Source organism: Oncorhynchus gorbuscha, linkage group LG01 (genome assembly GCF_021184085.1).
Source record: "Oncorhynchus gorbuscha isolate QuinsamMale2020 ecotype Even-year linkage group LG01, OgorEven_v1.0, whole genome shotgun sequence".
In the NCBI taxonomy this organism is placed as follows: Eukaryota; Metazoa; Chordata; class Actinopteri; order Salmoniformes; family Salmonidae; genus Oncorhynchus; species Oncorhynchus gorbuscha.
The window spans coordinates 76,858,089-76,873,141 of NC_060173.1; the positions used below are offsets into that span (position 1 = coordinate 76,858,089).

General features: G+C 41.5%; 1 protein-coding gene across 1 annotated transcript; it reads right to left on the reverse strand.

Moving 5' to 3' along the window:
- Positions 1–9,184: 9,184 nt before the first annotated feature.
- Positions 9,185–15,053, reverse strand: LOC124042465 (CD302 antigen-like). Its single transcript, XM_046360691.1, has 6 exons — positions 14,616–15,053; positions 11,526–11,651; positions 11,250–11,360; positions 10,500–10,682; positions 10,164–10,181; positions 9,185–9,999 (listed from the first exon to the last, which is right to left on the reverse strand). Exons 1-6 carry the CDS (start codon positions 14,704–14,706, stop codon positions 9,809–9,811), a joined length of 720 nt encoding a protein of 239 aa, XP_046216647.1. The 5' UTR covers positions 14,707–15,053; the 3' UTR covers positions 9,185–9,808.

Consider the following 15,053-nt stretch of genomic DNA (forward strand, 5'->3'; position numbering starts at 1 on the left):
TTAAGCAAATTGTACATCCACTGGAGGTAATTGGAGACAGTAATTAAGAAACAAAGTACTTAAAGATGTGTGTGTGTGGGGGGATCCTTATTCAGCATTGTGAATTTAAAACAGGTTTATTTGCTTGTTCACCATCCCTTGTGCTCATTGATTTTTTCTTCCTCTGAGTCAATTTCGACACTGCATTCAGACGGCCTGAAACGGATGAATCAAGCTTGCCTGAATCGACAGAGATGGTGGGAGAGAAAAAATAATTTGATGATTTTGTCACTATAACAGCAGGATGCTGGGATTTTAATTGTATTGGAGAATCATCATTAGGGATACCGAGTGATGAAAGAGCTCAGAGCTGCATCATTATAAGAGGCTTCACTGGCCAGGCCTTTTTGCATGCAATGAAAATGTCTAGCGTTACCTAGGTCATTTGTAACATAAGTGTAAGTCCAATGACTGCAATGCAAGCACATGGGGGGGGGGGGGGGGGGGCAAACAGTCTGCCCCCTTATTTGGGACATTTTTAAACAGTCTTGATTAGAAAGTATAATGAGATACCAAAAGACATAGTAAAGATGATGTCTCCGGAGGCTGATGGAAGACAAATGAATGTGGTGATTTAGTTTGAATTATTATCAGTCCATGGCAAGCCCAGGAAACCCACCAGCCAGTGTGGCTGGGGCTGTGCTTGCCGTTATTGATTTTTGCCTGACACATTCAAAGAATACAGATTTTAATCATTTCAGTACACAACACCTTATAATTCCAATAAAAAAACAAGAGCCTTCCAGCACCACACATACATTTAATTTAAATGACACAAATTCATCTCTGAGCTACAAACAGGGTAAATGCAGTCCAAGGTTTTTGTATAAAATTACGCTCAGGGTTAATCCGCTAGGCCTCTTTAAAAGCTTAATAGTACAATAAATACAGAACAGTTTTCTACTGTGGACCAACTAATCTACAGTGAATTAAAACATTTAGTGCTTTACATATTATGGAAATATTGCCCTGCAAATCAGTGTTTTCACATTTTCAAAAGCATGGTCTGTTTTTCATGCAGCAATGGTGTTAACTTCTTTTATCCATAGATATTTTAAGTATCACTGGTTTTGTGCTACTTATTAGCTATTTGATGACATGAGCCTCAGGAGAATTACACGACAATAAGGTATATATTGCCCTTTGTTTTCAGCACAAAACATTCCTCTCCAGATAAGTCATGTAGGTTAGTGATGACATGCTTGTCTGTCTTGGACCAACACTAATGATGATGATAATAATTTATTACATTTCTATAGCGCTTATCTGAGAATCTCAAAGCGCTTTAAGAGCAAAAAAACAAGCAATATGTCATGACAGGTCACTCAATAGAAGCCAAGTCTTTGTAAGCTGCATCCTCCGAAGATTGAGAGGGTCAGTTCATGGCTCAAGTGTAGGGATCTGGTCAGAGGATGGCAGATGATGGTGATGGAGCCCGCTTATGATCTTGTAGAGGGCAAGTCAGGAAACCAGCCTGTCTCTTATAGCCGCTGGACTTCTCCTCTTCCACTCTGTGTAACACCAACTTGGGTGATGCCTCGGTAGCTCTGGGTGCCAGAAAGCTCACCACACAAAGTTCAGAATAGTAGCCAGTCGTCCACTACCAGTCCTCTGCCTCAGCACTGCTGTATTCCTCCGTCTCCCAATCCTCTTACGCTTCAGGCGACTCCTCAAATGATGTTAGCAGAAGATTAGGAATTGGCAGCCAGGTGAAGCAAAACAAAGCTGGTACTGTGTCCAGATACATTCTTCAAATAAAACCATTAGCTACCTAGCCAAGCTAAAAAAAAGTGTTAACCTGTCAGTCAATCTGCAAAGACACCAGATATATGCTACAAAAACTCAATGTTATTGGTACTCTGTGTGAGGTACTGCCTGTGTCAGATCCCAAAAGATGTGTGAAGATATTAATATAACAACTGGTCTGGTGCAATGCCAGTGGTACCTCAGGTGTGCTTATCAACCCACACGGTGTTGGAAGTTAATTTCAGGGGATATCTGTCAGGTTCTGACCTTAGTTCCTTTGTTTTGTCTTTTGTTTTAGTATGGTCAGGGCGTGAGTTGGGTGGGTTGTCTATGTTAGTTTGTCTATGATTTTCTATTTCTGTGTTTGGCCTGGTATGGTTCTCAATCAGAGGCAGCTGTCATCATTGTCCCTGATTGAGAATCATATTTTGGTAGCCTGTTTTCCATTGTGTTTTGTGGGTGATTATTTTCTGTTTACTGTTGTGTTGCACCTTACAGGACTGTTCATTGGTTGTTTATTGTTTTGTTTTCCATATTTAAAATATGGACACTTACCACGCCGCACCTTGGTCCTCCTCTCTATCTCCAGACGACAAGCGTTACAATATCAGACATTTGTACCAAGGGAAGTAGATCAATCTCTAATTTAAGATAGATGTGCTATTCCTGTTGTGTATAAATATAATATTTATTGAGTGAAATGACTTCATCAGATTTTAAACACCACGCCACTGCCTCTGCTTACAGCATGAAGTGTTTTGTCGCTATAGCGGCAGGACTGGGATGATAAAAAATTGCATTCAAAATGTCCTAAATCCTGCACTCCTCGAAAATATTTCTGAAATGCATGTAGCACAGATAGGCAAGGCTTTAACATTTGTGTGGGGATTTCAAATTGCCCTTCACCCGGCATTAAAAAGGACATGATTAATCAAGGGAAACATCACCCAGTATGACACAAACATCATCGGGATTAATAAAGGAATGCATTGGTGGAATATTGATAGATTCATACAACATACAAGATCATTGACTAACCTGTCATCTTGACATTGTAAAATTCCACCATGAAAACGTACTCATTTCCCATGTCATTCACATAACAACAAGCATTCCCAGCAAATTATTGACCTAGAAGGAAGAGAGAAATTATCCGGCCATAAAGATCTGACATGGAATGTGGTATTCAAGGAAGCAAAATTAATCCGTACATTGATAACGAGCACTTATTAAATATCAGATCACAAGACTTATTTACACAGACTAATTGTGGCTCAGAATAGACTTACTTATAAAATGCCTCTGCAGTGGACGGCCATGTAAATATTGGCCTTTGTTTTCCCTCTGTTAATTGGAGCATGTACAAGGAAGACAGTGGAGGAGAAACATGAGCCTTCCATAACATGGGAAACAGATGCTCCCCACTTCTGTCTACAGGCACCTCGGTTTGAAAAGGCAAGAGAGGGGGATGAAAAGAGAATAATAAAGAAGAGAGAGTTGAAATGTAATGAAATAATGAGTCTTAAAAGAAAGCTGGTTTTGCCTGGGGTAAAACCTGAAACTCGGAGGAAAATAATGGTTTGGGTGACAGCATTGCTTTTCGGTTAGATAACTGTAGTAGATTAAAGCCTGAACACATGAGATTCTGAGAAGTATTTCAGGAGTGTTTTACCAGTTGTTAGAGCCTATACAATTACATAAAACATTTTAGAAATTCTAAATACATGTATTGTTATTAGCGATGCATAAACTATTGAACATTTCAGAGTAATTGTTGGAATATTTGTGGTGAGTTTAGCATCTTTTGTTCACAAAGGAATGCAGCAATACACATATTACTTGATAATTACTTGACAACCCCTGGTGAACAGCAGTGGCTCTGTGCATCCCATTTTCATGCCAACTGTCACTCTGTGTCATATCGTATTTACGTATGCACACCACTGTCCCTTTTAATTAGCAATTTCAGGTCAGTGCAAAACCCATCCTCCTCCAGGCTGTGGCAAGGCAGACGTGTGAATGAAATGCCTTCAGTGTAATTTGATCAAAAATAGGCCATTACAGCCATAATCATAATGGCAACAGCCTCTCTGTAATGTTTGCTCTCCAGAAACAATCCATCTTGGGGTGAAACAGCAACACTTATGTTGGTGAAGAAGCAGAAAACCATGAAGAAACACAAAAGCACAGATCTGTTTGTAAAAAATAAAGGACCCATGCTAGACAAGGTAATTATAATGTAAGCAAGTCCCATCATTTTCAAAAAACCTCAAGCGAGGCTTTTTCCTGCCCACATTAACACTACAATTAATTATGATAATCACTTCTGGGCATGAAAACAAACATCTACTTTAGAAAACCTAGCCTGGCACTACATCCTGGAGATAAATATTTATTTTAGATTTTATTGTTGAACTTGTATATACAAAACTGTGTGAACTGTGTTTAATTTTGTGACCACTTCTATAATAAATGTTTGAATTGATCTGGTATTATTATTATTGCCACAAAAGAAAGACAAAGCAAATTGAGTCAAATGTCTTGTCATATTTATACACTCGCTGCAATGGGTTTGTATAAACATTTGAATGTTCTCTTAGCTCCAAACTCATTTTCTTCCAAACACACTGAAACCTATTCTAAAAGCGTCGTTCAAGGTTCCTTTCATGGACAACTGCATTCACAGCAAGCTGCTATTGTATTCCTATCTACTAAATTATGCTTTGTTGCATATTCATGGCTGCCTTGTCCAGAGTGAGGAGGGTGAGACAGACTCTTGGGTCCTGGGAAAATTGGGCTGAACAAGTAGATATGTCACAAAGCATTCCTCTGTGATTACAACACATCTGCTGAAATCCCATCCAGACAGAAGCTCATTTCTAAGCTCCGCCTGGACACTGTTTCTAGGTTGTGTTATTGTTGTATGTAAAACCCCGTGGCAAAAAAAGAACAGACTGACCGTTTCAATTTGACTCATCTACAAGACACAATGAGTCATGTTTAGAGCAAGATATACAGAGGATTTTGTAAACATAATATTCTGTTTAAATGCATTTTGTCTGAAGGATATGTGTTCATAACATTGAAACATATCCACAGTGCCTCCAGACCAAGATGTATAGAGTTATTTGTTTACATTTCCAAGCGAATAGGCACGAGAGCGCCAAGGAAAATGCCCAATAAACTAAAGGACTGAAATCTACCTTTTCCTAAGAGGTGTATACTGGGAGTCCTGACCTTTACTGTGCCTTGTGTTTCACTTGACCTCATCATTTGTTGTTCTTTGCTGCCATTCCATCTGGGCAAATAGTTTAATGGATGTCTTCCCACAAAACTGAACTTACAAACAGAATGAGATATCTATGTTTAATTTACACTATGGCTATACCCTACTCAGTCATGTTTCCACTTCTTCAAACACAGTCTGCATGGTGCAGTTGAAAAATGAATCGTTTGAATGTGTTCACTCTGTAGACCATTTATGCTGAAATGGGTTGACTTTTGGGTTTTGTCAGACTTTAAAACCAATCCTGTTACAGGTTTGCTCACAACAGGCGCAAACGTGCCGTCAATCAAACTGAATAGATAGCAGCCAGGAATATTTATCTTAATCAAGTTCCATGTGATATATTAACACTTGATTGTTATCATGATGTATACTTCAATTAATCCAATTATTCTTCCACTAGATTAGACAATTATCAAGATTTTGTTTACATAAAAAAAACATACACAATGCATGTTTACCTGAAGGAGTTCATGCAATCCGTTTCTGTTGCTGTTCCTGGAAAGTACAGGCTAGAATTGTGATCTACTGTCCCGCCTAGTGGCCAAGCTCCTACATCACGGGGGGATGTCTCCGTTCATATTAGGAGTTACATTCACTACATGGCCAAAAGTATGTGGACACTCCTTCAAATGAATGGATTAGGTTATTTCAGCCACACCAGTTGCTGACAGGTATATACAATCTAGCACGCCACCATGCAATCTCCATAGACAAACATTGTCAGCAGAATGGTCTTCCTGAAGAGCAGTGACTTTCAATGTGGCACCGTCATAGGATGCCACCTTTCCAACAAGTCAGTTAGTAAAATCTATGCCCTGCTAGAGCTGCCACGGTCAACTGCAAGTGCTGTTATTGTGAAGCGGAAACATCTAGGAGCAACAATAGCTCAGCTGTGATGTAGTAGGCCACACAAGCTTACAGAATGGGACCGCTGAGTGCTGAAGAACACAACGCGTAAAAATCTTCTGTCCTCATTTGTAACACTCATTACCGATTTCCAAACTGCCTCTGGAAGCAACATCAGCACAAGAACGGTTTGTCGGCAGCTTCCTGAAATGTGTTTCCATGGCCGAGTAGCCGCACACAAGCCTAAGATCACCATGCGCAATGCCAGCGTCGGCTGGAGTGGTGTAAAGCTTGCCGCTATTGGACTCTGGAGCAGGAGAAATGCGTTCTCTGGAGTAATTAATCACGCTTCACCATTTGGCAGTCTGATGGACAAATCTGTGTTTGGCAGATACCAGGAGAGCACTACCTGCCCGAATGCATAGTGTCAACTGCAAAGTTTGGTGGAGGAGGAATAATACAATGACATTCTAGATGATTCTGTGCTTCCAACTTTGTGACGACAATTTGGGGAAGGCCCTTTCCTGTTTCAGCATGGCAATGCTGAATCAGTGCACAAAAGTGAGGTCCATACAGAAATGGTTTGTCGAGATCGATGTGGAATAACTTGACTGGCCTGCACAGTGCCCTGACCTCAACTCCATCAAACACCTTTGGAATGAATTGGAACGCCGACTGCGAGCAGGTCTAATCACCCAATGTCAGTGCCTGACCTCACTAATGCTCATGACTGAATGGAAGCAAGTCCCCGCAGCAACATCTAGTGGAAAGCCTTCCCAGAAGAGTGTTATAGCAGCAAAGGGGTACCAACCAACTCCATATTAATGCCCATGATTTAGGAATGAGATGTTCGACGAGCATACACTACATGACCAAAATAATTTCCTAAACAGAAAGATGATTTCACCCTGTGAGATATCAGATGTTATGAATATATAACTGTGTACATCACAAATGTATCCTTACTGGAGGGCTGAATGACCAACATTTACATATTTTCCCAGATGGAAGTTGTATTTTCTGAGAGAAAAATAAACCTAACCCCAAGGAACAGGGAAAACTCATTGATTAGTGCACACCGTATCAAAACATGCCAAAACACTTCTTATTGGACAAATTGAGATAGAGCTCCCCCCTGTTTGTTAGTGTCTCCCCCCCCCCGTTTGGTGCCTACTGAATACAACCCTCTAGTGCTATAGCAGAGCCAGGACATGTAGTCAATGGGAGGGTGGGTGTGACCCCATCTCATGCTTGACAGATGACAGTGACTTATAATCTATATGCCTTTAAGGAGTAATTAGACTGTCCTCAATCCGGTGTCCTAATTCATCAGGTCCTTTTTAATTATGCAGATGTATAATTAAATAATTACATGTATATTTAGCTGTAATGTTCTTTAACGATCACAGAAATGGACAGAATAGTGCTGATATGGATATGGTTGGCATCAATTGTTTGCAAGTGTTGCACTGTGGGATCAGTTAGGGTTGTAAAATCTGGGGGGGGGGGGACAGATCTTTTCACAGCCAATCTGATTGATCAAAATACCAATTTGTGAGAAGAAAATCCAAATTGGGCTGCTAGTGTAAACACAGCTAGATGAGGGATTACTTTAAGATTCCATTAATGTAACATTGTTAACCATGTCGACTTGTTCATTGTCAGTATGAGAACTGCAAATTGTCAGACTTGTCAAAGCAACATGCGCACAACTACTTTGACTGCAATTTCATCCATTATGAAATCTCAAAACAAGCACAAGGTAACCAACCATGTTTGCCCACAAGACGAGACACTCACACAAGTCAATCAAAAAAAAGAACAGGCGGGTCCATAACTCACAGGTGATTTACAAACTTTATTTTGAGTAACAAATAGGGCTTAGCTAAAGCCATATTAAATGAATATTGCACAGTAATTAGCAAAAAGCTTTCACAGACATTCAAAAGACCTTATGAGGGTGTAGTTCTGTCAATACACAATTTTAGGCCCACTCCACAAACTAACATACTGGATCACTAGTGCATTAGTAAAGGCACTGACCATACCAAAATTAGTCCATTACAATTTGGATGAATAGCTTTGTAAAAAAAGTAATGATTATTTAGGAAGTCGGAACAAGGAGATGGTTCAGGTCAAAGGCAAACGATCCTCACAAATGTTCTCTCCCATCATGCATGTCACTATAGACTAATGCACAAAAAAAATCATATCTATTATAAATGTAATCATCCGTAGAAGCTCGTCAGTACATTGACAATCGCCACAAAGAATGCTTTGAACTAAGTTACAGCAGCATGCAAACAATGGGACACAGGTCCGCAGAGATCCCACTTTTTTTGTTGAGAAACTGCACACTGGTTGAATCTGGCTCTTTGACAAGCCTTAATCTGTTTGTTTGAGATATAAATGATGGATTATCCCTCTGTAATTTCAATTACTTGCATTTATCTCTTAAATCGAGAACTAAGACATTTGAAGACTGGACACTAGGGGAAGAGATAAAATCATTGAAAAGTATGAACACTTACAAGGGCAATAGAACATGAAGATGTTAATGATAAGATAATGAGAACTTTTCAAATCGGACACGCCATGCGGTACAAAGATCACAAATTGTATGCAGATGCAGACAAAAAAACAACAGGAGACCGAATGTCTTTGAAGATTGAAAACAGCGATTCTCACAATTCAATATTGAATGAATTCTAACTGCAAGCAAATGATAGTCTACATTCACAGTAATGGACTTTAGGGCACCCTGAACTATGAAACCAGATTTTCTGAAGGAAAGTTTTCTGAAAACACACTTTCATTAGGATCCTGTTCGGCAAACACAAACATCCATAATTAAAATAATACATCTTCAAAAAAGCAGACGGACCCAATATCCATAAGGGAGCCCATTCAGACAGTCAATGGTGTAAAGGACCTAAGCAGACGGACCCAATATCCATAAGGGAGCCCATTCAGACAGTCAATGGTGTAAAGGACCTAAGCAGACGGACCCAATATCCATAAGGGAGCCCATTCAGACAGTCAATGGTGTAAAGGACCTAAGCAACCGGACCCAATATCCCATTCAGACAGTCAATGGTGTAAAGGACCTAAGCAAACGGACCCAATATCCAGATTCAGACAGTCAATGGTGTAAAGGACCTAAGCAACGGACCCAATATCCATAAGGGAGCCCATTCAGACAGTCAATGGTGTAAAGGACCTAAGCAGACGGACCCAATATCCATAAGGGAGCCCATTCAGACAGTCAATGGTGTAAAGGATAAGCAGACGGACCCAATATCCATAAGGGAGCCCATTCAGACAGTCAATGGTGTAAAGGACCTAAGCAACCGGACCCAATATCCATAAGGGAGCCCATTCAGACAGTCAATGGTGTAAAGGACCTAAGCAACCGGACCCAATATCCATAAGGGAGCCCATTCAGACAGTCAATGGTGTAAAGGACCTAAGCAACCGGACCCAATATCCATAAGGGAGCCCATTCAGACAGTCAATGGTGTAAAGGACCTAAGCAACCGGACCCAATATCCATAAGGGAGCCCATTCAGACAGTCAATGGTGTAAAGGACCTAAGCGGCCGGACCCAATATCCATAAGGGAGCCCATTCAGACAGTCAATGGTGTAAAGGACCTAAGCGGCCGGACCCAATATCCATAAAGGAGCCCAGGCAATGGTGTAAAGGACCAGACGGTGGCTCTAGTTGGTGGTAAAAGTTGCCACGTGTCATTCCATCGCAGTATGTTATTTTAGCTGTCAAATCATCTCTCCTGGACAATGGAACCCGCCTAAATTAAGGTCACCTTTTTCTCTCCGAGTCCTCTCCTCCAAGAGTGACTGCACACAGCATAATCTAAGAGGACTTCCCACTAAGCCATGTCATCAGTCTCCACTAGACAGGCCTCGTCAGAGGTGGGAGACCTGAACGGGGGGTGGTACTCGAATGACGTGAGGACGGTACCGTGTTGGTGCTTCTGGTGCAGGAACCAAAAGACTGCAGAGATCCCCATGATTCCGATCACACTGAGAATTACCAGAGCTGAAAGCAGTGGACTGGGAGCTGAGCGCACAAAAAACAATGCAGGGATAGGTCACCATTGAGCTTACTGTATTCATAGAAATATAATGAATAGAACAGGCTGGGAGACCTGTACTATTCAGTCTTTCTATGACTGTATGGCTATCTAAGAACAAATGAAAGGAAAATGGCCTCACTTCACTTACCAAGTTTGCCGTCCTTCTCTGTGTTTGAAGAAGAAAGGAACATCACATCAGTGAAACATGACAAAAAATAATTCAGAAAATAAAATAAATCTGCAACCACTTGTTAATCAAACTGACAAAACAACATATTGCTGCAGTGGATTTATGTCAACAGAGCTATTAGAAGCAGGACACACCATAATGAAGATCACCTGCGATTCAAAATGTGTACTTGTTGGGAAATTAAAAGAACATGGCGGCCGCCATTGCGCACGGGCGACATTCGTTATGGTGTGTCCCGTCTCTTAAGAGTAGAAAGGTTATGGTTCACAAATGCTGATAAAAATAGGGTCTTACTTTCAGCAGTTTCACAGACCACGCCATTCTCTGGGTTTTCGACACAGCTGACTTTCATCCACTCCCCTGTGCTGCTGTGCATGGCCACACAGGTGTCCATGGGAATCAATTCAGACTCACTGGAGTTATTCCCCCAGTTATTAAAGCTCAGACCAGTTTCATCTTGCCACTTAAAGTCATCATCTTATCAGACAAATAAACCAAGACATCAAATTTTAGAAAAATAACAATGACCATTTATTCTCCATCTTAATTTCACCTTTCATAACCCCAAAAAGATATCGTCACAAAGAAGATAGTCAAAACAACCTTGTTCAAATAAAATCAGCGGTGTCTGCGTTTTTTCCACATGAAAGCCGTTAATATCTGGGTGTGGATCACAGTTTATTTGAGTTTCTTTTTTTCATCCTCCTTGAACTTCATTTAAAAAAAACTGGATTTCCTGACATTTGTGCAGTTCAAAAATGGGACAGCTGCATTAGCCATGCTTGACAAAACCAAAACTCTTTCCAGGCAGTTTTAGCACTACTGTCAAAGTGTACAAGACCTGATGGACTTATTAGCAAAGAAATGTACTCACAATACTCATTATGTTACAAATATTACAAACACTGATCCCAAGGCCTAGTTTAATATGGATTGTGGCAGTGGGTCAAGTGACCGCATTATACTGTACAACTAAGTGATATGGCAAAGTAAAATTCATAATACGGAGGTGTCATATTTTCTCCTACATCTAAAAGTACTTACCATCACTGTCATAATACATGCCCAACCACACGTGTATGTTGCCTTTCCACACCTGCGGACTGTACTTGGTGATGAAATTATTCTCCTCTGCACTTTGGACACTCAGCAGTTCTAAAGAGAGACAACATAGGACAATCTGTGGCAATTGAAAACTAACATTGAGAGTAGTTTGAAATAGTTCAATTCAATTATAGCCTTTCATCTAATACATAACAATAAGAAAGGTGTAACATTATGGAATAAAAAGACAACTTCATATCGGGGGCGTCGGAGTACCATATCCTGAGCAGAGGTTTTTCGCAGCGTCAATCGTATAGCTTTTTGCCACGTCTTCTTCTCCATGGACGAAGTGGTAGCATCTTTGTCTGAAAGGCACCCAGGTGCGCCCATCTGCAGGACAGTCTGTGCAGAGAGTTAATTATGAGACAAAACCACTATAGTTTTCTACATCCACTTTCAAACAAAGTTAGGCGTCCCTGGTCCAACTTACATTTCCAAGAACCTGCACAAACTAGTCAAGCAAGTGACCGTTTTATCAGTAGGGACGTGAATGACGAACAAGGATGTATGTTTGACTTAAGCGAGCGAGACTTTAGTGCAACATCCAATACATCTCGAGAACCCAAGGTGGCTTATAACAGGTATATCTTGGTATATCTCACCTGATGGTATGGAGGACAGGTGGCTCCATGTGAACTACAATACCGGCGCTCGGTTTTAACGTCTAGAAACTGGATTAATCCTTGCTAGTGGTACGGTTTTTCAAACCCTTGGAAATTAACTTTCATATAAGCAAGAAAGAACCTTTCAAATGCAAAAGATACACCAACCGTTCAGAGTTCAGCAAAGTTGCACCTGGTTGTTTTTTCGCACACTGCCTCAGCTTTGACACATCCTCTCGCCTTGTGCTCACGTTTCCATTTGACCGGATCGCATGCATTTCTCAAAATACAGCTGGGGGAAACTTTCCTAAACTGTGTACATTAAGTGTGTCTTCTGTACTTAAAAATGTATTATTTCTCGCTTACATAAAAGTTACGTTCCAAACGTTTCCAAAACCGCGAGGCGTATTTGAGTCTAGACGGAGCTTTTGGACAGCGGCAGGGCATTTGCCAAACAAGGCTAAATGGGATGTCCAATGGCTCAATGTAATGCAAGCAAGCAAGTCAGTTAAGAACAAATTCTTATTTACAACGACGGCCTACACCGGCCAACCCCTGGACGACGCTGGGCCAATTGTGTGCCGACTTACGGGACTCCCAATCACGGCCGGTTGTGATACAACCTGGATTTGAACCAGGGTGTCTGTAGTGACATCATGCAGGGTTACATACTGACTAAACCGCCCGTGTTGCATGCGCTGCAAAATAAAATGTACACATGTAACGGATGTGAAACGGCTAGCTTAGTTAGCGGTGTGCGCTAAATAGCGTTTCAATCGGTTACGTCACTTGCTCTGAGACCTTGAAGTAGTAGTTCCCCTTGCTCTGCAAGAGCCGCGGCTTTTGTGGAGCGATGGGTAACGATGCTTCGTGGGTGACTGCTGTTGATGTGTGCAGAAGGTCCCTGGTTCGCACCCGGGTATGGGCGAGGGGACGGTTTAAAATTATACTGTTATTATACTGTTATACTGAACGCCACAGCCCGTCTGGTGTTCAACCTTCCCAAGTTCTCTCACGTCACCCCACTCCTCCGCTCTCTCCACTGGCCTCCAGTTGAAGCTCGCATCCGCTACAAGACCATGGTGCTTGCCTACAGAGCTGTGAGGGGAACGGCACCTCAGTACCTCCAGGCTCTGATCAGGCCCTACACCCAAACAAGGGCACTGCGTTCATCCACCTCTGGCCTGCTCGCCTCCCTACCACTGAGGAAGTACAGCTCCCGCTCAGCCCAGTCAAAACTGTTCGCTGCTCTGGCCCCCCAATGGTGGAACAAACTCCCTCACGACGCCAGGACAGCGGAGTCAATCACCACCTTCCAGAGACACCTGAAACCCCACCTCTTTAAGGAATACCTAGGATAGGATAAGTATCCCTCTCACCCCCCCCCCCCTTTAAGATTTAGATGCACTATTGTAAAGTGACTGTTCCACTGGATGTCTTAAGGCTAATTTGTAAGTCGCTCTGGATAAGAGCGTCTGCTAAATGACTTAAATGTTAAATGTAAATGATGCTGTTGACCCGGATTACTGGTTGCTGCGGGAAAAAAAGGTCAAAAGGGGGGTGAGTGTAACGGATGTGTGCGCTAAATAGCGTTTCAATCGGTTACGTCCCTTGCTCTGAGACCTTGAAGTAGTAGTTCCCCTTGCTCTGCAAGAGCCGCGGCTTTTGTGGAGCGATGGGTAACGATGCTTCGTGGGTGACTGTTGTCGACGTGTGCAGAGGGTCCCTGGTTCGCGCCCGGGTATGGGCGAGGGGACGGACGTAAAGTTATTCTGTTACATAAGCATTCCTTCAAACTGCATTTTTGTGCGTTTTGCCAGCAGCTCTTCGCTGTGCTTCAAGTATTGAGCTGTTTATGACTTCAAGCCTATCAACTCCCGAGATGAGGCTGGTGTAACCGAAGTGAAATGGCTAGCTTGTTAGCAGGGTGCGCGCTCATATAGCAATCAAGTGCAATATTATCACTATTACTACTGTTTACATGTATATATTACATTAGTATATTACCATAATTATTTATATATTCCTGCAACTAGTAACTTTTCAGCCCTGTTTACATATATATCCATTCACCTATTACACCTATGCTGACATTCTTGAGCTCACACTCACCACCACTTATGCTGCTTCCAAACTGTTTACTATTATTATTTATCCTGCTAGTCACTTTCTCCTAATCCCTGCCTAAATGTACATTTCTACTTCAAATACTCCAATATCCCTGCAATTGTAAATTTGGCACTGGCACTAATCCCATGTAATTAATTGATTGTTTACATTTTGTATGTGGACCCACTTTGAGAACAGTCAAAGCACATTTGACTGAGTGTGGTTTTTAGACTACACACTTCCTGCTTCCTTTGGAAATTAGGGTCACATTACTGTTTGTTTAAACCTTATACCTCGTGATGTCCGAACTTGGTTTCAAGCCAAGTCACCCTCTAATAAAAACTAGCAAATCTGGCATGTAATCAGACAAAAAAAATGAACCCCTATAAAACAGGAATTATTATCGTGCGCAACGCAACAGTAAAATGTTACACATTTGTTCAGCAGGAAACCGTGTGGAAAGGTTTTCGTCCCAAGTTTAAAATGAAGCAACTTCCATTTGTTTTCTCGAACAATACCGATGAGTAAAGAGCATTTCGCATCCGGTTTTAAACAATACAATTCTGATTAAAATAAATATACTATTTCGACTTACCACCAGCTAGAGTAGATTGCCAACAAGCAACAACAAAAAGGAAATTGCATAAATATATGGGGCAAAGACGACATTCCTTCAGTGACTCCATGTTCGCAAGCTCCAAATCATGGCTCCAAAATGTTCTTCTTCTTCATCGGTGTGGTATTAGGACGGACTACTTCCTGAAAAGTTGTGTTGCCGCCAGAGATATTACGAACGGGAAACGTACACAGCGGACGTAAATATAATTCCAAGGAGTTTCCTATCTCCTCAAAAGTATCTCTGTTGCCGCCCACTACTGTACTCAGAAAACAAAAGGTGGAAATCCAAAACTTTTAACACCCTCTAACTTCCGGAAACAACATAGAAAACTAAACAAAAATCAAGGCAACAAAAAACATGCCGTCCCCCACGAATGATGCAGCGCGCCACCCTCTTGGGCCAATTGAGATATCG

Excerpts from the sequence above, each read along its gene's own strand:
- LOC124042465 (XM_046360691.1), bottom strand. The coding sequence starts at position 14,706 with ATGGAGTCACTGAAGGAATGTCGTCTTTGCCCCATATATTTATGCAAT. Across the intron at positions 11,652-14,615 it reads GCAATCTACTCTAGCTGGTG|ACTGTCCTGCAGATGGGCGC; the intron begins GTAAGTCGAAAT and ends CTCTCTGCACAG. Across the intron at positions 10,683-11,249 it reads CATGTATTATGACAGTGATG|ATGATGACTTTAAGTGGCAA; the intron begins GTAAGTACTTTT and ends TTGTCTGATAAG.